Source organism: Phyllobates terribilis, unplaced genomic scaffold, assembly GCF_046119375.1.
Source record: "Phyllobates terribilis strain yellow unplaced genomic scaffold, ASM4611937v1 Scaffold_7__3_contigs__length_470593459, whole genome shotgun sequence".
Taxonomy (NCBI): domain Eukaryota; kingdom Metazoa; phylum Chordata; class Amphibia; order Anura; family Dendrobatidae; genus Phyllobates; species Phyllobates terribilis.
In genome coordinates, this window is record NW_027362767.1 from 51621033 (window position 1) to 51647056 (window position 26024).

General features: G+C 42.6%; 1 protein-coding gene across 2 annotated transcripts; it reads right to left on the bottom strand.

The window, feature by feature from the left end:
* Positions 1-1505: 1505 nt before the first annotated feature.
* PAPOLA (poly(A) polymerase alpha) lies at positions 1506-26024 on the bottom strand. Of its 2 annotated transcripts, none has more exons than XM_073638569.1 (22): positions 25814-26024; positions 21877-22044; positions 21187-21253; positions 20836-20917; positions 20573-20682; positions 19688-19741; positions 18197-18308; positions 17643-17732; positions 17426-17564; positions 17242-17314; positions 16543-16663; positions 16303-16387; positions 11263-11316; positions 10447-10566; positions 10248-10357; positions 10046-10167; positions 8114-8256; positions 7946-8028; positions 7631-7857; positions 5774-5842; positions 5152-5211; positions 1506-3637 (listed from the first exon to the last, which is right to left on the bottom strand). In XM_073638569.1, the coding sequence occupies exons 1-22, from the start codon at positions 25819-25821 to the stop codon at positions 3542-3544; spliced, it is 2193 nt and encodes a 730-aa protein (XP_073494670.1). In that variant the 5' UTR covers positions 25822-26024; the 3' UTR covers positions 1506-3541. The 2 variants fall into 2 exon arrangements, with proteins under 2 accessions (XP_073494670.1, XP_073494669.1); XM_073638568.1 differs by having other exon boundaries at positions 7946-8031.

A 26024-nucleotide genomic window follows, 5' to 3' on the forward strand; every position in this document is an offset into this window, starting at 1 on the left:
CCCCCTCAAGGTGCTCAAAACCACATTCAAGAAGTTTATTAACCCTTCAGGTGCTTCACAGGAATTTTTGGAATGTGGAAGAAAAAAAATGAACATTTAACTTTTTTCACAAAAATGTTACTTTAGACCCAATTTTTTTTTATTTTCGCAGGGGTAACAAGAAAAAATGGACCCCAAAATTTGTTGTGCAACTTCCCCTGGGCACGCAGATACCCAATATGTGGGGAAAAAACACTGTTTGGGCGCACGGCAGGGCTCGGAAGGGAAGGAGCGCCATTTGACTTTTTGACCGCTAATTATTCAAGCAAATTTTGCAGACGCCATGTTGTATTTGGAGAGCCCCTGTGTGCCCAAACATTGGAGCTCCCCCACAAGTGACCCCATTTTGGAAACTAGACCCCTCAAGGCACCTATCTAGATGCATAGTGAGCACTTAGAACCCCTAGGTGCTTCACAAATTGATTCGTAAAAATGAAAAAGTGGAAAAAAACAACACTTTGTTTTTTACGAATCACCTCCCCTTGCCCCCGCAATGGGAGTGCAGCATCGCGGGGGTTAATGTGCTGGGAGCGGTGCAGGACCGCTCCCTGCGGGTGTCAGCTGTGACAATCAGCTGACACCCGGCGGCGATCGCGCCCGCACAGCCTGTGCGCGCGCGCGATCGCCATGACGTACTAATACGGGTCTGGCTCTTAAGTCCCAGGGCACAGATGCGTATTAGTACGTCAAATGTTGTTAAGGGGTTAAAGTCACTTCAAAAATGAAGCGGTGCCTGAAACAATAGGGCTTATAAATGGTGTTGGAAAAATTGCTACTCAACTTTTAAGCCTTCAAAATCATGCTGACAAAGTAGATTATATGGTAAATATTAACTATTTTGTGGAGTATGACTATTTTCAAAGCATAAAACTTTAATGTTAGAAAATTGTTAATTAAAATGAGTGTAGGCTGAAATTACTGACCATCTAATGTGCAAGGGAAATCCCAGCTCCCTCCCGTCTCCCCCTTAAGACATCATGAACCCGAATTGGGGTGTGGGAGAAGCCTGTTAACAGTTTCTTTAGCCACCTGACTTCAAATTTCACATGGAAAAAATATTTCTCCCGACCCCCTTTAAGAGACTGACATACCTTTAAGTCCATTGGACTATTTTCAGCCAACCCCATCATCAGCTGTGGCGGCCATGCAATATTTGATTAGCCGCTCTATTACTTATACGGCTGGATGTGTAATGAGATAAGAAAAAAATAAATCCACAGGACACAATACATGTAACATGGGGTTGTGCGGTTTTTATTTTTTTTTGTGTTTTTTTTTTTTTTCTGTTTTCAATTGAGAAATACATCATCTGTTTACAAAATAGCTTCTGAAAAATACAAGGAGAACGGGTACTATAAAACAAAGCAAACTCCAGTCATGAGACAATACATACATCATGCGGAAGCAACAGTCTGATCTTCAGGATGGGAGAAACTAGAGAGAAAAGTTACAACACAGAAGGTGGGCAAACAAAAAAGAAGAAACCAGGCCAAACATTGTCCTGGGGAGAAGAAAAGAAATATACAAACATCTTAGGTTTCTAGAAAGCTGTGGAGGATGACTTGGGAGTGCGGGGGAGGGGGGCCGGATCCTGTAAACAAATGACTTATAACCTGGTGGCTGGCGTGACTACAAGGAATAGACATTACCGGTCCTGTTGTGTGGCTTTTATATATAGATGGGCTGTTAAAATGTAGTATGAGCGGGAATTATTGCGTGGGCTTAAAGGGGTGGTCCTGGATTACCATGCTGCTGACTTGCACTTAGGATAGGACATCGATATCAGATCGGCGGGAGTCGATCACCTGGCGCCCCAAGTGATCAGCTGTTCCCAGGTCCTGTACCTGCCAGATATGCAGTGTATAGCACAGCACCATATAATGTGTAGTGGCTATTCTTGGGTACTACAAGAAAGGCAATACCCATAAATGGCCACTACAAAGTGTGTGGCGCTGTGGAGCTCCAACTCTGTACAATGGACCTTCGGCTGCCATACGACCTTGTAACAGCCGGTAAGTGGGGGTCTGAGCCAAGGCACTCCACCAATCTGATCCTAAGGGTAACCTATCAATATGAAAAGTTCTGGACCATGCCTTTAAATGGAAATACACCACCTGTGGCCAGATGTTGCTAAAGGCCAGAATCACATGCGTTTTGTAGACATAGACTTGTAAATCTGTCCATTATATATCCCATTAAATCGACTTCTGGCTCAAAAAAAACCCCAAACCCAGCTTGTGAGATCCCAGCCTTAAGTGAGTTTTCCTGGGTAAGATTTTTTTTTCATCCCTGAAAAATTGCAGCACTGAAACAGAGATGCATTGCAATACCACCCCACAACCACAAGTGGCGCTGTTCATTTTTGTCCTATTCTTGGAAACCCCTATTAAATGGACTGCAAATGATAACTCCAAAGCAAAGTACAGAGAAGAAAAACCGCATCGGAGTTGTGCCCCCCCCCCCCCCCAAGTCGTGCGCTGGCAATCGCACACCGCCCACCCCATGAAACCAAAAGTTTAAGAGTGTATTCAGACTTTCAACATTTCCATTGATTCATTCAACCTACCCACAGCAATGCTATAGATACCCCCTTTAGTCCCGCACCCCACCCAGCTTAGAGGACAAATCACAGCTTCTCAAATGAGTTACAGTAGGAAAAAAAATAATGGTCGTCTTGTACATGAAAGTTTCTGCTGCACTTTCCAGCAGGACTAAAACTCACAAAAACCCAAAACCTGGAATTATCTAAGGATTCACACACTTTTACTGCTTTTGATGCAATGCCTCCCTGAACGTCTGTGTAAAGGTAGGGGAACTAAGATTATACGACCAGAAATATTCGTGTTAAAAGGAAAATTAAAGGGACCCTCGCAATCGGCCTTCAGAACTCACACAAACGATATCCTAATGATATTACGACAAAACCATTAACGCTTCACTTTCATTTTCTTTATAAAAGTGGGGAAAGGGGAGCATGACATGTCCAGTGTTGGGATACAACATGCAAAAACAAAAAAGAAAAAAAAAAAGAAAATCTAGCACATGAATGAAACCGAAAAATACAATTAAAAAGAAACCCATCTAAAAGTTCCTCGCTACGGTTAAAAAAGAAAAAAAAACAAAAAAAAGTGCGTCTGCTGAGAGATTTCAGGCCAGATGTATTGTCGATTCTGCGAGAGATACATGAACTATGGTGGAGTACGGATACAGTTATCAGTCAACTGTGAGGTTCTCCCAAGATATCAGTCCTTTTGGGTAAATCATTATGGAACAGACGGCAACCAGTTACCAGTGCGTCACCAGTCATCGTACTAACCTGGACTTCCAGATCGGTGCTTACAGGCCAATACAATTATCTACATTTTTTTTATATTATTATTATTTTTTTTTTAAAGTAACATCACGTCCTCTTCTTCTCCAGCACTTCCAGGAGACCACTGTTCATCTGGCGGAGAGATTGTTTATGGACCCTGAGGTACTAAGACTGAGGGGAGGGGGAGTTTTACCGGTTCAGTCTCAGTTTTATAGAATTCTTGATAACTGGGATAGGATTAGCCGGTAGCGCGGGGACGTCAGACAGATCGGTACTGGACGATCGCTAGGGACAGAAGACAGGATTAAAAGGGGTTAAAAAGAAAGAAAAATTATCTTCATGACAACTGTAATTTATCATGTGCATGGGACAAAAAGATCCTAATAAACACAGATAATCTGCAAATTATAAAATGCAGGCTCACCTAAAAATTATTTTCAGCTACATATTATCTACATAAAAAGTAGAGTCACTGTGTACATACATTACTGATCCAGAGTTACATCCTGTATTCTACTCCAGAGCTGCACTCACTATTCTGCTGGTCCAGTCACTGTGTACATACATTACTGATCCTGTACTGATCCAGAGTTATATCCTGTATTATACTCCAGAGCTGCACTCACTATTCTGCTGGTGCAGTCACTGTGTACATACATTACATTACTGATCCTGAGTTACATCCTGTATTATACTCCAGAGCTGCACTCACTATTCTGCTGGTGCAGTCACTGTGTACATACATTACATTACTGATCCTGAGTTACATCCTGTATTATACTCCAGAGCTGCACTCACTATTCTGCTGGTGCAGTCACTGTGTACATACATTACTGATCCTGAGTTACATCCTGTAGTATACTCCAGAGCTGCACTCACTATTCTGCTGGTGCAGTCACTGTGTACATACATTACATTACTGATCCTGAGTTACAACCTGTATTATACTCCAGAGCTGCACTCACTATTCTGCTGGTGCAGTCACTGTACATACATTACTGATCCTGAGTTACATCCTGTATTCTACTCCAGAGCTGCACTCACTATTCTGCTGGTGCAGTCACTGTGTACATACATTACATTACTGATCCTGAGTTACATCCTGTATTATACTCCAGAGCTGCACTCACTATTCTGCTGGTGGAGTCACTGTGTACATACATTACATTACTGATCCTGTACTGATCCTGAGTTACATCCTGTATTATACTCCAGAGCTGCACTCACTATTCTGCTGGTGCAGTCACTGTGTACATACATTACATTACTGATCCTGTACTGATCCTGAGTTACATCCTACTCCAGAGCTGCACTGGTGACTCACCAGTAGAATAGTGAGTGCAGCTCTGAAGTATAATACAGGATGTAATGACGGCTGTTTCGCGTCCATGCGGCTCTTCTACGAGACCTGTAGAAGCAGCATAAAAACGCAAAACGGCATATGTCCACGTCATCCTCCCCCGCATGTTTCTCTGTTTTACCTGCATACAGCGATGATGTCCTGTTTCAAACATTAAAGGACGGTTTAGATTCGGTGAGTGCTGCCTTTCCTTTTTTCTTGTTGCAATGAACTTTCACTTACTTGGCAATTTCACCATCTGATGAATCTGGGAGCATGCTACCTCAGAGCACAAGCAGTGTGCGATATGGTGTGGTGCTGAGACACTTCTCTAGTCTCTGAGTGTAATGTATGTACCCAGTGACAGCAGAATAGTGAGTGCAGCTCTGGAGTATAATGACTACAACTATATAACACACACACTTTAGCCTCTAGTGTTTTAGCAGACAACGGCCGGTACCTGAGTAGATGGCAGAGATCCAGGGACAGGGGATGATGATTTGACTTCACCTTCGTTCTCCTACAAAATCACAAAAAAACACAAAAGAGTCAGATTTATCATCGGCTAATTGTTACAGTCGTGAAATGCGCTAGTTTAGCATAGTGGTTATTGGTGTTTGATAAATCTGGAGAATATTTACACCATTTACTCTGTGCCAGGAATTTGCGTCATGCTTTTTGGCCCATAGGGCTGCATGCTAGGCCACATGGTTTTCTGATAAGCTGCAGCCACTTTTGAGAAGTGTCACCCACAGATGATGCCAGGGTTAGATGCCAGAGCATCAGGCGGGTTGCATTTCACAGACCAATTGTCGGTTTCCTGGGAACACCCTGATGCCGGATTATTTCCCTACTCTCTCATGTGTGCAAGGCCGAGCCGAGCGTGTACGAGTATGACAGTGGGTGCGGTGGCCGAGAGATATTCCTATTAGCAGACCAAGTGTGTACCAAACCACCATCCAAGACATTTGTGCGCCTGAGCAGACGCTGTACCAGTAACGCTCACCTAGGAGGGTCTCATTCTAGATGCAATCCCTACAGATAACTATTGCTGATGTAAATTATGAAGATTCTAGTTTTACCTTTATAACTTCCATTTCAACTTTTTGCATTTCCTCCACTTCATTGGCTGAACAGTCGTCGAGTTCGTCCTGTAAAAAAACACAAAGCGCCATTTTTCAGTTTATCTCCACGATTCTCCCTATTGCCATCAGTCTTCTCCTACATCGTGTACCTAAACCATGGCTGCATGGGTTTCTGTAAAACCACAAAAAGCACAGGCACAACAAGCGAGCGGGTCTCTTATCCACATCCCCTCCCCAACCTGGAGAGTCCTCGACGGATACCCAGGAAGAATTACTAGAACCTCACCTTAGTGTTAGGCTGAAAAGGACAATTGGAATTTTGAACTTATAGGGGAATCTGTCATCAGGTTTTTGCCCCCTAATCTGAGAGCAGCCTGATGTAGGGGTAGAGCCACTGATTCCAGTGCTGTGTCACATACTGGGCTGCTTACTGTAGTTTTCATAAAATCAGTGTTTTATCAGCAGATTAACACTAGAGGACTAGTAAGCCTGCTACTATGTAGTCATCCAAATTCCCAAGCCCTGTACAACCCCACCCTCCACCACTAATTGGCAGCTTTCTGCCTATGCACAGTATACACAGAAACCAGCCAATCAGTGGAGTGGGCGGGGTTACACACAGCTCAGCCTTTAGAGAACTGCTAGATCTGCAGCAGATAAAACAGGGATTTTATCAAAAGTGCTGCAAGCAGCCCAGAAAGTGACACATTGGTGGAATCAGGGTCTCTGCCCTTACATCATGCTGCTCTCAGATGGGGTAGCAAAAACCTGGTGACTGATTCCCTTTAACGTAAAATCCATTTCTTGTTTAATATATTGGGGGAGACAGCACCAAGGGCTATACCTTCCCCTCGACGTTGGTCAGCTTAGCATATATTAAGGCCTCTTTTTTTAAGACAGGTCTTTCCCCTTCTTTCAGCCTCTTATCGACGGCCTTGTCTTAGTATCTAGGGGCTGGATTATGACTGACTCCTTGTGGGGGGGCTCGGTACCCGAGACAGACCTCAGGGTTCTGAACAGATGCAGGGTTAGGGCAGTGAACACACATGTCGTCCACATCAATGGGGGGCTGCCTATGGGGGTCTAAGTGGAGGAGACCAGACGATCGAAGAGGAAGAGGAGAGTCATGAAGGGTGCCTACTGGAACCAGGAGCAGCATCAGGGCTGAGTCCCCCAGTTGGCAAAAGACAGGCGCCAAGGAACAGTTCTCAGACTACAGGGTCAAGGAGGTAAAGGGTGGGAAGAGAACGCTGTTTTTTGCACCCCCCCCCCGTAAACCAATTTGCAAAGCGCTGAAAGAAGCCACAACTCTCAGACACCCCTTGAGCAAATCAGGTGGGTCCAGGGATGAGAAAAGTTGTGGGGGATGTACACATATTGTGGAATACCTATGACAAAGATGGGTCTTCCACTGACCAGACACCATGGGCACAGGAGTTAGCAGGGAAGGCCCACGAATAAGAGTAGGCCAGAAAAGAATAGGGGAAACCAGGAAGGCCCTTAAGTGAACAAACGTCTCCTCAAAAGTGGCACCAACTTTGCTAGAAATGCAGGAATTTGTAAGGGTAAAGGCCGCATAGAAAAGGCAGAAGTGTGCAGACACTTAGGAAAAAAGTGAGAACAAGGAGAAGGGGAATAAAAAAGACATCAATCTATGCAGAGCTGCCGAGTGTCGGAGGTGAGGGTATGGCCCATCGTGCTGTGCAACCCAAAGGTATTAACAAAAAGTCATTCTACATACACATATACATAAGACGAACAATGATCATGTAACTTCACCATTGTTGCAAGAGTGACAATTCTCAAATATAGATTTGCTGGAATTTCTCTTGTATTTAACAAGTTAGAAAATACCTCTTCGAGTTTGATTTTCTTGGGACTATCATCTTTCGGAGAGGAGGAAGCCCGCTTTACACCAGAAGATACAGGACTGGGCAATTTTGCTGCAATGTTTGCTGAAGGCTTCGAGACTTGGTTCACCAAACGGGTAGCAGTCACGACTCTCGACACCACAGGCTTTGGTGTGGAAGAAATGGCTGGCGGCATGGCAGTATCGGCGGGAATGCTTTCGTTGAGGTTGCCTGCAACACATTTCCAACAAATTGAGAAAAAAAAACAAAGCTTGTATAAACCCAGGGATGTAAATTACATGAAGCTTTTCTAGCCTACCCCATGAAATATCGCAGGGATTGCTCGGTGAAGCAATGACTTCAGCGGTGGCTGAAGTGTTCACTGGGACCGCTGGACTGTTCCTACTAGATGGAAGACAAAATATACAATTAAAGTTGTACATTTACATCCTAGAAGTGTTGTATTTCGGAAAAAGTCTGTATTTACCCCTGAGACAATCCTGAGACGTTCAGAGGACTACTCTTTGTGGCATTGGTGGGAGAAGGCACAGAGATACTGTTGTCACTGTCCATCGATAAGTCCAAGCTGTTGTCATTGAGGGAGACGAGCTTAACGCCTTCCATTGAATGCTGCAAAACACAAAAGAAAATATTGGAGAGAGACTAAACTTTCCATACGAAACTGCGGCACAAATTGTGACTTGGTGCTTAATATCAGACAGCCCGCACCGTCAATCACTGTTACAGACCTATTCAGTTTTGAAGTGACTTTGAGGGGCCTATATATTGGACAACCCCCAAAATTAATATTTATGCAACCATACAAACACGATCTTACGGTGCCAACGGAGTAAAGAGGGAGCCTTCTCCCTCAGTTAACCTTGTAGATGCTGCTGCCATTGACAAAGGCATCTAAGGGGTTAAACGGCCATGGTTGATAGCTAATGGAGCAGGTTGTCTGTGGTTGTATAAAAGCTGTCAACCGCTACATTTTCACCCATCAGGGAATGCTATTCACTTATTTCTCAGGTCAGTAAAAAGACAAATTGGAAGTCATTCATGGGTTAAAAGCAGTAAAAAAAAAAACCTGTATAGATTTCTATGACCATAATCCTACTGACCTGAAGGATCACGTTCCCATGCCATTTTTATTGCACTTAAATACTAAGCTGTTGAATTTCATTCCCCAGCACTCCCAACATTGCCCCTCACTTGGATTTTTTCCTACGACTCGCCCCAACATAAAAAAACATATCCTCGTTCGGCTATGGGGACGGAAAACAAAGAATTGTGTCTATTTGTAAAAGAATAAATGAAAGCGGAAAAACTAAAACACGTCCGCATCATTAGGGGGCAATTGTGGTTGTCGGCTCCAAAGTTAACCACGGAGAAGCTGTAGTCGGTGACTTCCCAGTGAAGTCGCATGCTGCACAGTGTGTTAGGGAATTAATGCAATTGTCTGATCAGAGCAGCGCTTTAGAAATAACTAGAATCAGCAGCCACGCTCGCTCTAGTGTGCACGGAGGCTAAATACATTTGTCCAAACTCACTTTCCACAATGGATGGCTGCCTATTCATTACACAGTAATCCATGTCACTGGTGTCATACTGCAGGGCCGAGGCCGGATGCTACACCAGGGGCACAGTCAGCTGTGCATTTATAGCAAATCATGCAGATATCGCTTTACACTGAGGATTTTATCTGCATTTCGCCAGATCAAATCTACAAAGTTGGTACTGCAGCGATCCCCCTACATTAGACAAATGCTGGCTGAAACTGCCGATAGTCTAATATATGCGGGGTCCTCCCAGCTCTCCACCGCCAGATATCGGGGAAGAGAAGGATCCGATATCCTGGATTTCCAACATCCAATCCTTTATTCTCTGTTAAAGGCCGAGCAGAGTTCCTGCAAATGGGCGACCGCTATCTAATGTGTAAGGCGCGTGTGAATTTGCCTTAGTGTTATATTTGACATGATTATTCATTAAAGATGTTCATATTTGGGGCCTTTATTATTTTTCATTATTTGTGCAGTTGAGTTTCATTAAAACTTTTGCAACATTTCCCTTTTATAGGCTCTTTGTCTATCACTGGATGCAGAAGGAGTTATTTGAGAATCCATCAGTGAGCTCGCTCTGACAGTTTATAACTAGTCTGTCTTTTTCTCAGCTGATTTATGACCACAGACCACCATCAAACGTACAGGGAAATAACCTGGTGCAACTTAATTTTATTAAATCTTATCTTTATTAAATCAAAAATGATATTTTTTTCACCCATGAATTTAAGTGAAAATGAATAAATAATCCCTAGTGGTAGACACCCCCTCTAATGGGCTATGAAGCAGGAACTATAATGTACTGGAAACAACAAAGAAATTGAATTAATAAAGGGACATTTTTTATAGGATTTCTTTACCTTTTTCTTTTTCGGCAATACGTGTGTTGGCAGGAGCTGATGTAGTCGCTTCCTTTTCACGTGCATTGCTGCGATTTTCATGTCCATTTCAAACATTTTGCTATTTATTGCCTGTCTGTAAACTACACAAAACATCCAAAAGTTACGAGGGGATGAGAGGAGAAGGCAAAACGTATTGACGCCTTAGAGCGGCAGGACTTACCAGTGTCCGTGAAGGCCTGGATGTCGTACGTCAGGTCCACACTGAGATTTTCAGAGTTTTCCATCTTTTTGAACACTAGTCCAATAACCCACATGGTCTGGAATTCTTCCCTGTTAATGTGAGAACACAAGAAAATGAGAAATAAAGGACAGGACATGTGTGCATAGACATTACTCCCGTGCAATATCAGCAGGCTTACTTTTCTGGGTTTTCTCCAGGAGCTGGGAATGACTGAGGGTTCACATGAGCAAGTGTGATAAATTCATTCTTTTCTAGACTTCCAACGAGGATACGGATCTTCGACTCCACTAGACCCACCCTGTAAGTGGAGGAATGGCATAGATGAATGCAGGCAGCAGAGAAGAGTTTTACTCATCTTCCTCTTCCCTGTTCTTGTAAATCTGTTCAGACAAGGCCGTAACTGGCCGGGACATAGCCACACTTACAGACAAGCGTGCAGCCCAGACCTATTCTGGTGAATGCAGCCCAGAAACAGCCAACAGCGGTTAAGGAAGAGCTTCTACATCCATTCATTATCTGATGTATGCTGCCAGGATTTACAAGGTCTAATCTGTCACTTTGCACCAGTACCTTCAATAGCGACCAGATGAAATCGCTTCTTACCGGCAGCAGAACAAAGGGTTTTTATATATATTTTTTATCAATCCATTGGAAGGATCTCTTAAAATGAATCATGCAACACTTTAACCTTCTGGATGTAAACATGAATTGCTGTATTCACAGGCAGCAGGATTGTTGAGGGACCACCATGAATCATATAGGGACATGGAAATACCCCTTTAAAAGAAGTCATGTGCTCAAGACACTGACCATCTATCTACAGGATAGGTAATCACATCAATATCAGATCAGTGGGGTCTGGCAGCCCCTTTAAGTATGGGAAAAGTTCATTGACAATTCCCTTTAGTTGATATACAAATAATATTTTGAAAAAAAAAAAAAAAAAGATAGCGGACATGTCAGGCAAAACTACACTTGTTGGATGAGGACTTACCATTCAAGATGCTGTTTTTCGGTCGGTGCACTTGCGAGAAGTATAATATAATGCCTTTGAAAATAAAGACAATGCCGTTTTATTGCAAAGAGTATAAATAATTAGTTTTTCACTTAAGATGAAAGAGACAAACTAATGCTACTGATAGTGACCCCACTGATTGCTTCGGTTTGGACAACTCCATTGCACTAGTTTATAGAAATCTTTTATTTACAAAGGTCACGTATTCTTGCTGGTAGTAACCCTTCAAATCCTGCACACGGCAGCCGAAACGCGGCAGGAGCCGGAGCTGCGGCTTTCATTATCTGGGCAGGAAACTAAGAGCTGCTCACAATCTGAAGAACTCAGTAAGAAGTTCTGACGCAACCAAACCAAAAAAGACTCATAGGACTGGACACGAAAGATAGAAGTACCAGCATTACGGGATTTCAGCACAGATGTAAATTCCATATATATTCCCTTTTCCCCTCCATCTATTTTATAATGTTGCTATAAGTGAGGACTGCCCTGATCCTGCTGCCACAGAAGACCTGACGCCAGGCTCCTGACCTTCTGCGTGCAAAGCACTATATGTGGGTGTACAGAAGAGCAACACGTTCCAGCACGTCTGCGGTGATCAACTATCAAGCTATAAATTAGTCACGACTAATAGTAGAATTCACAATCGCGGAGGATGTAAAATACTACGTTAAAGGGGCTGGCCAGTACAGGGCTGTGGAGTCGGTAAGCCAAACCTTCGACTCAGACTCCTCAATTTCCACGACACCGACTCCAACTCCGACATGGCTCATGTTCAAGTCATGAATTTACGGTAGGACAGACTCATCTCAGCTAAAAGTCTAGACCCTTAGATCAGGAATAGGACAGACATTTATAGGACATTTCAGAACTTTCCCAAATTCTTATGAAAAAAATATTCCCCACAAACTGCATTGAACTACTGTACCCAATTTATTATATATTTTAGGAGTTAGTCGGTATATTTTATAGCGGCTCCGACTCCACAGCCCCGGTCCAATATTTGAAAAACATGTCTGCCTTCACCCAAAAACAGCACTATTCCCACCTACAACTTATGTCCATTATTGCAGCCATTGAAGTAAATGACGCACGTTCAATACCATACACAGCCTGAACAGAAGGGAGGTGCAGTTTTTTGCAATCCATGTTTTTCTAATCCTGGGCCAACAGATTTAAACATTCTGCTAATAATCTAGCTATATATTCTGTATTCTAAATATTTTATCAGAGGCTTTGAAAAGACTGACAAGGCACTCGAGGCAAAGGAATGGTCAGACCTAATGTATAAGTAGTTAAGTAACAGCAACATTGAAGGTTCGGGCTTTTACACCCTCCTTGGCATGGATCGGACTTCTCACATGTTCTTCCAGTCTGCCATACTGGCTCCAGCATCCTAAACAACTGATGAGGGATTTTAGGGTGTGAAGATCTCCCACAGTGAACTCCTGGCATGGAAATCTGAATCCGCAGCCTTCAGCGAGTAGTATATTATAGGTTATTGGGCAGAAATATTACAAGCGGCGGTTTCATATTTTAAGAACCCTGTTTTGAAAATTTTTCCTGGAGAATGAGAACAGAAAGTCAGGCTACCTTTTTTTTCTAGGATTTACTCTGGTTAAGAACGGGCTTTCAGGTTATTTTTCAGCTAAATTAAATTTAATAGGTGTGTTCATTAAAGCAGCGGAATAAGCCTTTTAAAAAGGTCCCAAAATCTGCTGCAAATCCTGGAGTGCTGGCAGGAAACAGTGTAAAATAAGTTATTTTCCCACACTCATTTGAATGAAGGTAAAACAAAACCGATAAAAACTGACCTGCTGAACATTTGCAACTGCTCCTAATCAGCAAGGAAAAACCAAGAAGCACGAGATCTCAGAACAAACTCCTGCTTAGCTGATATAGTAAAATGCTGCGTATTTTCAAGGCAAAAACACGATGTGCGACCATATGAGTGAATTCACACGACCATACACCGACCGTACGCACTCTGCTGCAGAAGCTCCAGACCAGAACTAAACTATGAGGCTAGTATGTTCATTCAGGTGAGGAGTCCCCCGACCTGTAAAATACAGCCCCTGTACGGCCGTGTGAGTGCCCCGACAGCAGCCGTATTAGGAGGCAGATTTTGACTCTCTAAGGCTAAGTTCACATGTCCAGTAATCATCCTTACAACTGAACCAGCAGCAATCCTCCGTTGACAAATAGCTGTACAGATAGAACTTTTAATGTCCGTCTGAAAAAAAAAAATATATATATTTTAACATGGACATCTATGGAAAACAGATCACTTAAATAGCCATCTATCGTTCTCCAGTTTGAAAAGGATCTGTTTTTTGCTTACTGGAGGTGGAAAAATACATTTTTAATCACACTAATGTAAACTTTCTTGTAATCACTCATTTGAAACCAATCCAGTAAACAAACCACAGATCCTTTTCCAATGGGAGAAAAACAGATTGCTTTTTAACAGATCCGTTTTTCATAGACTTCAATGTTAAAAAAACGGATCCAGTTGAAATTTTTTTTTTTCCCCGGCACAGTTGTTTCTGGCAGCTTTTTTTTGTAAACGGATTGATTGCTGCTGGATCCATTCTAATGAATGAGTACTGGACATGTGAACATAGCCTAACAACATAATGTAAAAAACAAAACAAAACACAAACACCCCCCCCCCCCCCACCAATATACTGCGGGCACAAAGGGCAGTGAATATTTGGTCTCTGATCAGTCATGAACCATGTGACTTTGGATGTAAACAAGAATTATTCTATCCACAGACAAGCAGAGATCCTTCTGCCCCACCAGACATGGGGTGTAAAGAGTCCGCTGCACCCCGAGACATCAGTGACACGTAGCACAAATCATGGACAGGTCATTGGTACGATACCTACTGCACATTTCACTTGAGAAATCTTTTTTCAGAGGATGAGATAAAGGCACAAAGTAAATACTCTCCATTAACTATTAAAAAGGAATGTCACCCCCAAAATGCTGATTAAACCACTAGTATGTAGGAAACTTATCCACTATAAAAAAACATCCATCTGTAGAATAGATTTTAGTGGCAAGACAAAAAATAAATAGTATCCAAATGAGGGGCTTCGGTGCACCGTTGGCGTGTCCACGGGATCAGTGAACCGTTACGCCCCCTTTAGTTTGCATGCTGACTGACAGCTCTGAAGTGAGTGCTGCCTAGACGCAAATCAGCGGCTCTGCACCGACACTGCAGGAGCCCAGCGGCACTCAGTGTCAGCTCTCAACGCTGCCTCCCGTCTACAGTACTGAGCAGCGATCAGACAGGAGACAGTGATAAGGGCCCATAAAGGCACGATGCGAGCCGGGCTCCCGCAGGGTCACTGTGGAGGTGCGGAGCCGCTGACTGAGCTCAGGCAGAAATCACTTACGTGCTGTCAATCAAACCAAAAGATACACAGTAAGGACTCGTGCAGACAAACGGTTTATTCAGATTACGGCAATCCGTGGCTTGGACAGATAGCACTCGTACCCATGCGCACTCGACCATTTAAATATATGGGTCCAATTTTCACGGACTGACATAATTGAGGAAGTTGGAGAAACTTTTTTCTCTCTCTCCACCTCCAAAAAAATCAGATCCCACTCTGATAAATCTCTGATCAGAGTGTGCTTCGCATCAATCTGACTGATTCTTTTGGATGGAGAGAACACAAGTTATAAGGCTTAAGCCTTAAGCATGTACCAAGTAAAAGTCAGCAATCTATTAACTTAATGTTCAAAAAAAACCTAAAATAAATCAGACACATTCACATTATTTGCTTTTTTTTTTGTATATTTTTTTTTGCATATTTTTTTTTTTGTTCTTTTTTTTATTTTTTTTAGATTTATTTGCTAATAACATACAGGTGATAAAAAAAGTACAATGGTAATGAATATCCGCACACACAAACCAACCCAAATCCAGAACACAAAACCTGGCATGCAAGGGGGCAAAGGGAAGTCATGGGCAACAGAACTGCTGCATTTGTAAAATGGAGAATGATTTGTACAGTATTTTTAATTAAGGCAAAAGCTTCTCCCATCCAGCGCATGTGAGGCTCGCTGGAAGTCAAAAATCACCTTGTAAAATTGCATTTTTCATGCGAACTTTGAAACCCAACTGGGAATGAAAAATCAATAATTATTTGCCAGGTGACGCATCATGTAAATTGTGTGCACTAGCTAGTGTTTTAGGCGAAAAGCTACAACAGGGAAACCTTTCCAACACAGCACCACTTTTCAATACAGATTCGGGTGGTCAGCTTGAAAAAGTTTTACTGTATTTGATTGTTACTGGCCTCCCAGCTCAGTGATCACTGGGGTTATGCTTACTGCAGGCGCTGTTCACACTGGCGCTGTTCTCGGAGACAGGACCAGTGTCATGACATCGACGTATAACAAGCTGCAATAATACTAACAAGAAGCTGCACACTACTGTACTCTTGCCTTGAAGTGTTAACAGTCTTTACACACAGCTTTTAGGAAGCATGGTCTTACTGCCCCCCAACAAGGTAACACTGATGGAATCACATCTACCAATCTAATGTCAAGGAACTGTCCAGATTCTTATGCTCTGTTACTTAACATCCATTGGTCTTGAGTGGGTGATTTCGCTCTATCAGCATTCTGCCAGCACTATAGGTGCTGCAACTTTCTTTCCTTACATTCCCAGTTAAATGGATTGCCCACCCTTAACTACAAGTCTGCCCCCAATTTCCTGTAGAGCTACAAAAAAAGCAGCCCCCACTTCCTGGATTGTTACAAAACCCCACCCCAGCCCCCACTTCCTACAATCCCTCTGTGTTTCTGCTGCTTCAGATAAATTACACTTGACAACTGACAGCAAGTCAGAAAGAGGGGAAGACACCAGCAGCCTTGACTAGAGGGATTTTTTTTTTTTTTTTTTAGGGTGAGACAAAAATGTGATAGACAACCTGTCGATCGCTTTATCAGAGATCACTTTTTCTGCCCCCACCAAACGTGGCAGACAGATTAGAATATACATACTTGTATTTCTGAAAGAAGTTTGGAGCTTCAAAAAGTTTGGACCAATCTGTTTTACCCAGCAAGATCTCATCTGTGATGGCCAATCCTAGGGGAGAAGGAGTTAACAAAATAAATAAATATGAAATTAATAAAAGATGTCATTCAAATATCAATGATTTTAGAGAATGAATGAACGAATATGGGTAAGGAGGGGAATACAACCACTACAGAGGGAAGAAGAATCATTAAATCTGAACGTACCTTGCTTGAATTCCTCTACCATGACCATCCTTGTGGACACAGACACGTTGTAGGTGGAATTCTGCTGTGGGTAGGCCGGTGTAATGATGGGCATGAGGTGGTATCTGTCACTGGGATTCACCTTCATTAAACAAAAAAAAAAATTGAAGCGTTCATTAAGTAGTCTATTCCTTTAAATTGGGAGAACACCAAGATATTTAAAAGTTACCACCCATCCTGACTTGCAGATTAGTGGGAGCTCTGACCATTAGGACCCTCCACCGATTCCTAAAGGGGGCTCGTAAATGCCGAATCAGAATGGCTGAGCATTCACACGACCCCCTCTATTCAGTTTATTGGACTGCCAGAGATAGACAAACACTCCTCAGAGAAAGAACGGCATGGACAGGTGATACTTTTCACATTGTGAATACCCCTGTAATGTCATCATGTTCAACTCCATTCAAAGTCTATGGCAATAATGAAAGCTGGCAAATACCGCATTCAAGACTGAATGTCGCAGCAGAGCTCGACTCGACAGAACAGCCCTTCGCCCCAAACAGGACAAGTGCACAGTACCCGCTGAGCGTCAGAAGATCACTATCCCACCCAGCGAGCGCCAGCATGCTCAATATCAGGAAAGGAGGAGAGGTGCTGCACAACACCACCTTGAAAACACAATTAACCATTTGTTGACAATTATTAGCATTGTTTACTGACCCTTGGATCCCACACAGGTAAATTAAGGTTACACTCCTCTGGCTGCTTCAACAAAACTGGATTCGGCCACTCCCTGCATTGCAAAAACAAAAGATTAGCACACTATAACAATACACGGAGAGATATCAAACAATGACAACAGTGTAACTATAAAAAAAAAAAGTAATTGTGTATAAACACATACCATTTGGAAAATACCAGGAAAAACTTATGGACAAGTGTGGATGCTATTGCGTTTGGATACAACTGGCATGTTCTTGCCACTAACATAGCCCAGGAGACGCCACCAAGAAATCCTAGGATGTTGGAATAAATGTTATGGCCTACAAAAAAGAAAACCAACATTATCAAGGTTTCTAGCAGCCGGTACAAAGAACATTAAGCTCGGCTGAGTAACTTACGCTTGGCCCACAGTTTGATTGCTCTCAGAGTTAACCTGAAGTTATCAATGTTCGGTACTAGATGGAGGATTTCATCGGTTACTCTGCAACCTGGGGAAAAAATAAACGAGAAACTGATTACAAGCAGAAAAAGAGAGGGCTTTGATGTGGGCGTCCACGGTCAGTCGCTTCTAATGGGACTTGGAAACTGAAGAAAAAAATATATTTAAACTGTGTAAGGTCAATTAACTAAATAGGGAAAGGAGCAAATTGTAGAGATAAGAGTTACTGAAATTCATTTAATTCTAGCAAAAAGACTAAAAACTTATTGCAAAAGTTAAAAAGGAAACTTGTCAAAAGGAATTTCTAAAAAAAAAAAGGTATATGCACATTATCTGCAACTGCATTGGGACCTGCCAGCGCACTTCTAGCACTCTTAATGCCCTGCACCAGCGCCCGGGTTTGACAGTTTATTCCTCTCATCTCTTTGTTAGCAATGTTTGGTTAATAGTTAAATCACTCTTCCCTTGACAATATTAAAAAGGCTTATTTTATAATTATCTAACAGGACTCACCATTAAGACTCCGTATACACCTTATGTCTAAATTCTTCAGCAGGCTATCATCTCGTAGGTCCAAGTCCTCAGGAATTGTCTGAAGTGCAAGTCTTGCAAATAAAATATCAATCTGAGAAAAAAAAAAAAAAATTGCAAAGATTCAACAAATTCATGAAATATAAATTGTACATATGAAGCATCAAAAGTTACATTCGTATTCACACAGTTCGGTTAAGAACAATATTGATGAATAAGACGGGAGAAGCAATAATACAGGAGAACCTTTATCATACTAGAACTCCTCAGTAATTACTACAAAATGAACTGAATATTTTCAGGGAAGCATACGGACTAACTTTTACAAATGATGCAGATATTGAAGTGTTAAGTAAAAGTCACAGGCCACCGGGGTCCAGCAGCCACAGAAGCAACAGACAAGAGCCCCGTGAACCTACCACCTGCTCGGTATTTGTTCTGAAAAAAAATACACCAAAAAACCTGACCAGCACCTCCAAATAGTGTCAACAGGTGCACGCTGCAATGACTGCATAACATACATAGAGAACACAGCAGCACCATGTATGGGCCAAGGATGTACTTACAAAAATGAAGGTTCTTCGCGCATAAATTGGCCAATTCATGTATGCCCATCAACCACGGCAAGGTGACCTCCTCTGATGGGTCCCTATCCTCATGCCTTCCTTTTTTGTAAGTACATTTTATTTAGTAATAATGTAGTTTAGATCTCATGTTTCCAGTGTTTGCATATATCTTGGCCTATACAGAGTGCTGCTGTGTTCTCTTTTTGTAAGTTATGCAGTCATTGCAGCGTGCACCTGTTCACACTATATGGAGGTGCTGGTCACGTTTTGTTTTTTTTGCAGTTTGTCACTGGAGGTTGTGACTGCCTCCTTTTCTGACTGTGCACTCCATCAATCAGCCCAAGGTTGCTTTTAATTAGTGCTGGTCCCTGCCATTCCTATTTAAAATTGTAGGCTTATAGCCCAAGAGTGGCATGAGGATAGGGACCCATCAGAGGGAGGTCACCTTGCCATGGTTGATGGGCATACATGAATTGGCCAATTTATGCGCTAAGAACCTTCATTTTTTGTAAGTACATTTTATTTAGCAACAATGTGGTTTAATCTCATGTTTCCAGTGTTTGCATATATCTTGGCCCATACTGGGTGCTGCTGTGTTTCCTAATTTGGTATTTGTTCTGATTAGTAGGCGCAGCATAACGTTATGCGTCACACCACAATGACGACTTTGCACCAGGTCTCATGCAAAGAGGCGCTAGTTATGTCAGTAGGTAGGAGGAGGTTCACAGACTTCTGGTCCAGCTGCAACGGACAACCAAAGTAGGCACAGGACCAGGGTCCTGCAAATCTCTACAATAAGGCATCAGAACAGTTTCATCATTACACACATCTGGCTTAAAAATTTGTATCAAAATTCTGTATTTACAGAAGTCACAATAACTATGCAACAGACAATAACAATGGTTACCTCTATCCCATCAAAGCAAAGCTTGATCACAGGTACAAAAGCTTCTTCCACAGCCTAACAACAGAAAACAACATTTTTAATAAAACCATAAAGGTTGGTAGCGACGTTAATGGTGACCACAATAGTATAAAGCTGCCCAAAAACCAAGTGATTGAGAAGCGCAATACTAAAGCTGATCTCTTGCACATTTGCCAGTAGCAAAGATCGCTAATTATTTATGATCTTTGATTTATAAAGCCGCCATATCCTGCAGCATGCATTCACCGAGTGAGTCTACAGACCTGCCTAAAGGGAACCCAACGCTATTAACCTGCAAATACAGGGCTAAGCTGCAGGTTAATAGCGTTCTGACACCATTTAGCGCCCGCACTGAGAGCCCTGCTGCTGGAAGGGAATTAACTTTATTTCTCCCGCAGCCTCGCCCTTTCAGTCACAGGACTGGCGCCGGACCAGGGTTCAGTCACCACTTTAGGCACAGAGAGGCTGTTTTATCTTACCATCATCTCCACCCAGCCCGACAGACAGCTGCAGCTTGTACGGAGCAGTTAGATCGCAGCAACAGCAGCAGTGAGGAAGGACACTGATGCTGTCAATCCAGTTAGGAGGGTGGAGACTAAGTCTGAACTTTCAACCGTGATTTTACAATCATTCTGACAAATTTTCACAGTAAATACATCAGCCTTATCAGGTCTGAGACCTATTAATGTATGTAGTTTGTATTGCGAAAACAGGAGACAGATCTGCTCTAAAGAGCTTTTTCCAAAAGGACAATCCAGACTTAAAGAAAAGAGTCTTCTTATTGCATATCAGACGAGGGGTAGATACATTAAACTAAATTCAATCGAAAAAATGTTAATAATAGCAAAGTAGGGGAGCCACACTTACACGAAGGTCCTTGACTTCATCTTGCAGCTTCAACTTGTCATAAAAGGAAGAAAAAAAGTCGCTTCTGTCGACATGTCTGGGTGCCACACACAAGGCATCAATATCGGCACCTGGAACCAGAAGGAATACACAATACTGATTCAATGGGAACTCAAGAATACAATAGTAGAAAACGACATCAACCTGTAAGTGTTTAATGAGATTTGTAGATAGCATAGTAAGCATTTGTGGTCGTTATCCAGCTTCAAATAAAATGTACAGACCTTTTGTGTGGACGCCCAATCTGTATGACCCAAAGGTAAATATTTTGCCTCCCACATGCTCAATTACAGACTGCGGTAAATTCTGGGGAGGTAAAAAGAAAATCTTAAGACACAGGAAATGCAATTATACATTGCAAAGGTTAAGTACCCTACAACGGACACATTAATCTCTGCTACCGGTCAAGTAATGCAAACATAGTGGAGTGGGAAGGTGCAGCCAAAACTATAGAAGATAAGTGGCCTATTTGCCAGCTCTCATTCTTTGGAAAGCATTAATGTAGAAGAAGAAAGCAAACGACTCACCAGAGCATTTGATTTTGACATTGCGGTACCTGAAATCTTAGACCTTACCTTGATTTCACTGATCTCACGAATCCATTCCTTAACCAAATTGTTCAGTTTCCCCAAAATTAAAATTCTGTAGAAAAGAAAAAACATTGTTGAATCACAGACAAATGCATAGTCTATAATAAAATAATCATCACAAGTAGCAGGTGACACTACTTACCATATAGCCTGATTATATCATGTACCTGTATAAACATATTGCTTCGCATAAGGCACTGTTCACATTGCTGTGAGGGCAGTCACTACACTGGGCACATTCACTTCAATAGGAGCACAGTGAGAACGGCCACTACACAGTGAATGGAGCTGTGCCATTCAGCTCTGTACACCGTTTACTTCCAGCTTCAACTTTACCGGCTATCAGTTGATCAGCGAGGGTGCCAAGTGTCAGACCCCCAAGGTCAGATGCTAGGGATAGGTCAATAATATAATATAGTCCTGGAAACTACTTTAAATGCCAGTGTGAATATATCCCAACAGAGGTTTGCTTAATCTTTCTCATTACTGGACGAAGGGGGTCTTGCAATGTTTGAAAAACTCAAATTTTATTATAGCGTTACCTAAACCAGCATATGCAGGACGATTCCCCTGGCCCATCCTAGACCCGACAGTTTATTATACCAAGTCCTAATATAAGTTTCTGAATATTTTACATATATGCAGCAGCACAAGTCGCACTGCGACCGATCTCACCTCCTCTGCAATTCGTCCTCTTCTTCAAACACACCAAAAGGTTTCAAGGTTTCTATGAGTTTCTGGGTGAGGGTGCAATCAGTTTCCTTCGGAGCCGCTAAACTGATCGGGGAGGTGATGCCAAAGTTCTTCTGCGCTTGCGGCTGTGTTCCCTGGTTTGTCAGTGGACTAAAGTAAAAGATACAACAATAGAGAATAAAGCACAAGAACAGAATTAAACACAGCAAAGGTATAAAAACAAAACAAGACCATAGTAGATAGTTCTGGTAATACAGCAATTTCCCTATGAGACTGTAAAGGATGTGTATGTAATATAGTGTAAGTGCGGTTACATGCGCACCGATCACGGTCCTCCTCTCACATGGCTTCTATTCCGTCTCGTTATATTGCTGTTTATATACTGGAAGTCACTTTTACAATGCAAGTAGATGGAGAGTCAGAAAAAGGCTCCATAGACTTACATTGTAAGATCAGGCATAAACCCTGTGTTATCCAGCGAGTCTGAATAGAAGTCAAGTGAACCAGATGAGGCCCAGAGTTGTGCTGGGAACTGGGGAAAGATGATGTGGGGCGTGTATTAGTGACAAAAGGGTTTAACCCTTTAAACGAGCACTCTCAGGTACTCGCCGAGTAGTTTTGGCCTGCCCTGCATTTCAGTTACAGCCGCCGCGGCTGCATGTGTCGCGGCTGTTACACAAGTAGGGATTTCCTGACAAACAGGTAATCCCTACATGTGGCACAGATGTAACAGCCGCAGCGGCTGTAACTGAAATGCCGAGCACGCCGACGAGTACCCGAGCCTGCTCGCTCATCACTAGTCAGTATATTTACACTACACAGGCAATAAAATGGCAGAGCCTTTAAGCTTTAGGCCTTTACTAAATAAAGAAGTTGTATAAATGCAGACTTGTGCAACTACACAGAAAGGCATTTACAAAATAATTGCTGCACCTGCACAAGAACCACGGCAAAACAGGTGTTTTAGGACATTTTTCTGTTTTATACAGATACAGTTATAAGAAGCATATAAATACAGTGCTGCCATGTACCACTGAGTAGCCACACTGTGGGAATATACCCCATATACTATAATCATTGTCAGTCTTTGGATTGTATTTTGTAGGTGAATAACCAATAGATAAAAGAACAGAAACTTCAGCTCCTCAACTACTGAAAGGGCAAAATGCCAGAATAAGGAATCATAGAGAAGCAATCAAATCATCGTGACCAAGTCCTAAGCGGTAAAAAGCCAACTTCTCCCATCCACAATGCAGTGCGTTCGGCAGTCTACTCACATTATCACCAGTTGATAAATCAGAAAGCTATTATTTTTCATATTACAAGTCTCCACTGTCACATACAATATAATGAAACACTCTCAGACACAACAAAATCCAGACACAAAACATAAGGTCACGTGCGACGTATTGCTTCAGATAGAGTCCACATACGACTGCAGAGTTGTCCCGATTGGTCAAAAAAAAAAGTCAAGTGAAAATCAACATTAGTTATTATTGCTAAAATCTCTCAAAAAATAGATCATTTATCAATAGAACACAGAAGACTTCGGCTGTGTGATCACGATGAGCTTTGGACACTATTTTTTCTGCTTAAAATACACATCTTACAGTTCCAGCAGAGTGGATAGGATTTATAGCAATCTCCTGCCCACTATGTGTTTCAAATCCACGTCGTCAATTTCTCTTGCGGAGATACTGAATTATATGTGAAGATTTTCCCCATAAACAAAAAATCCGCAAGTAAAAAAAAAAAAAACACGTGTACTTTTAGTGCGTTTCTGCGACAAAAATGTGTCATAAACACATGTAATCCGCACATGACTATACCTAAGCTTTGGCAAAGCCAAATACCAGGAAGCAGCAACAACAAAGCAACTTTATATAAACCATGACTAACCAGACAAAAACCCATGTAAAAAAATATGCACTCAAAATCCAAGTCACCTAATGTACATAATAGGTGCAGAAGTTCTGCAATACCAAAAACTTACCAAAATCTCTTTGTGGGAACGTAGTATGAGAATCGACCCATCCTTGTTGGAAATTAGGAAGATTTTACCTGCAGATTCTCACAATAAAAATCCGTAACCAATACAGTAACAAGTAAGTGAATGGTACATGATGCTGAGCTGTGCTCTGTCCTTTCTGGAGGTGATAAGGGCATGGGGTATATATACAGGAGGCCTAGACTAGATTCAATTGAAAAAGGCTAAAAAAAACAAGTCAAGTCCAAAAGTAAACAAACAGAGACTGGAAATCACAGCACAATGCTGCGAATACAACAAAGCTATTGAAAAGGCCGGTCCTCAATAACAAAAGGCCAGGTAACCCTTTTAATATGCATAAGTTGATCATCTGTGGGCTAAACAACTACTAATGTGTGGGAGCCTCCCATAGATGAATCAGACACATGGATTTCCACATGTCTCATGCTTTGTTCTCATGGAGGAGGGCATCGCCTCTCACTATTCAAAACATATGTACGCTCAATTACACTGAAAGTGCTTGTGTTTGTGTGAAGGTCTGGAAAACAGAAAGAAACTGAAACTGCTAACAGGGCTTATCAGATGCTGATTTTTGTTTTAAATAACACCCACCATGGGACAATTATATGCATTCAAAGAGCCCGTTAACATTAGATGTAGAAAGGCAAAAGTACAGTTGCTGCAGCAGAAGACCCCTCAGGCAGCGTATAGTTCCCTTATCAGTATTACTGCCCAATGTTCTGGGGGGGGGGGTAACTTTGGGTAGGACAAAAAGAGAATTGGAATAAGGTACATTTATTCATATATCCTTAAGTGCAAAGCTAGAAAATACCTCTAAGCCTAAGGGATAATTTCCTTCATATAAAGTGATGTAATTGGCGGGAGTCTGAATGATCCAGAGAATGAAGGGTCTGCAATGCTGATTCTGCACTGCACCCCTCCAGTGCCAGTAAATAGAGCCGGGGGCAGCAGATCCCTGGTAAGGCTATGTTCACAACAGATCCAGCAGCTGCGCAGACACCATTTTTTTGTCCGGCTTAAAAAACCCTGATTTTTAACTGGATCTTTTTTTGTTAAAAATTGAAGTCTATGGACAATGGAATCGTTAATTAGCCAAACGCTTTCTTTCATTTGAAACGGATGGTTAATTATTGGATCAATGTTCCATCAACTTCAATGGTTTAAAAAAAAAATAAAGGATCCGTTTAAAATCATTTTTTTTAGCCGGACATATAAGTGGAGCCTGCGCGGCTGCTGCGGGATCTGCTCTAACAGGTGATCACTGGACATGTGAACAGAGGCTACGTGGAGGGGCTACAGCGCCCCCTTCATTCCAGCACTTCATAAATAGTGAGTGTCCATTCTCTGGGACCCCCACAATCCTCAGGGCCGACGTAGTGCGGACCCCTCATTCTCAGTCCTTCTGATGGTGACATTATCTAAATATGATGTGAGGATATAACTGCTTGCTGTCAGTGAACAAAGAACAGTATCACAGTCAAATGTAGTGGCGGTAGGTGGGGGGCACAATGATAGCCCCCCAAATCTTAGCGGATTGAGGGAAGGAGCTGGTCGCCCACCCTGCATGCTGTCAGTGATTGGAGCCAGCAGTCATCAGGACAGGAGGGATCTGCTCTCTGCACACCATTGTGTCTTTATTCCTTGGCGGCAGGAGGTAAACACAGCTCTCATAATAAAATAAGCTTTATTAACAACTCACACACGGACAGCGCTGATCTCCTGATAACGGCCCTTTGTGTAGCGGCCGCAGACTCGCAGCCGGGCGGAGCCGCCATCACATCCCTCACACGGCTCAGCGCACAGGTACAGACATGACGAGGCCTCCGGGGACCGCCATGACCGCTCACCTCAGCGCCGGGTCACCCCGCGAATGACGTCACCCCCGCTCATCCACCACAGCCCAGTACTCACAAAGGCATGGTGACCTCACTCCTCCCGCCGCCGCCCACCGACTCTGGGCATGAGGAAGCCGGAATCCGCCACAACAAACCCGGCTTCGGAGGACAACAATGAGCGACCGGAACCTGCCGCCTAAACGCTTCCCGTCTGTCCCAACATGGCGCCCGTCGCTACCACAGCAACGTTCTGGATGGCGTCAACGTCGTGACGACTGTGCGTCCTC

What these genes read in the sequence shown, in the direction of transcription:
- PAPOLA (XM_073638568.1), bottom strand. An exon ending in GTGAGATCAGTGAAATCAAG is followed by an intron (nt 20,918 to 21,186) that starts GTAAGGTCTAAG and finishes TTACCTCCCCAG; the next exon opens with AATTTACCGCAGTCTGTAAT. An exon ending in TTTGCTTTGATGGGATAGAG is followed by an intron (nt 18,309 to 19,687) that starts GTAACCATTGTT and finishes TTTTTTTCTCAG; the next exon opens with ATTGATATTTTATTTGCAAG.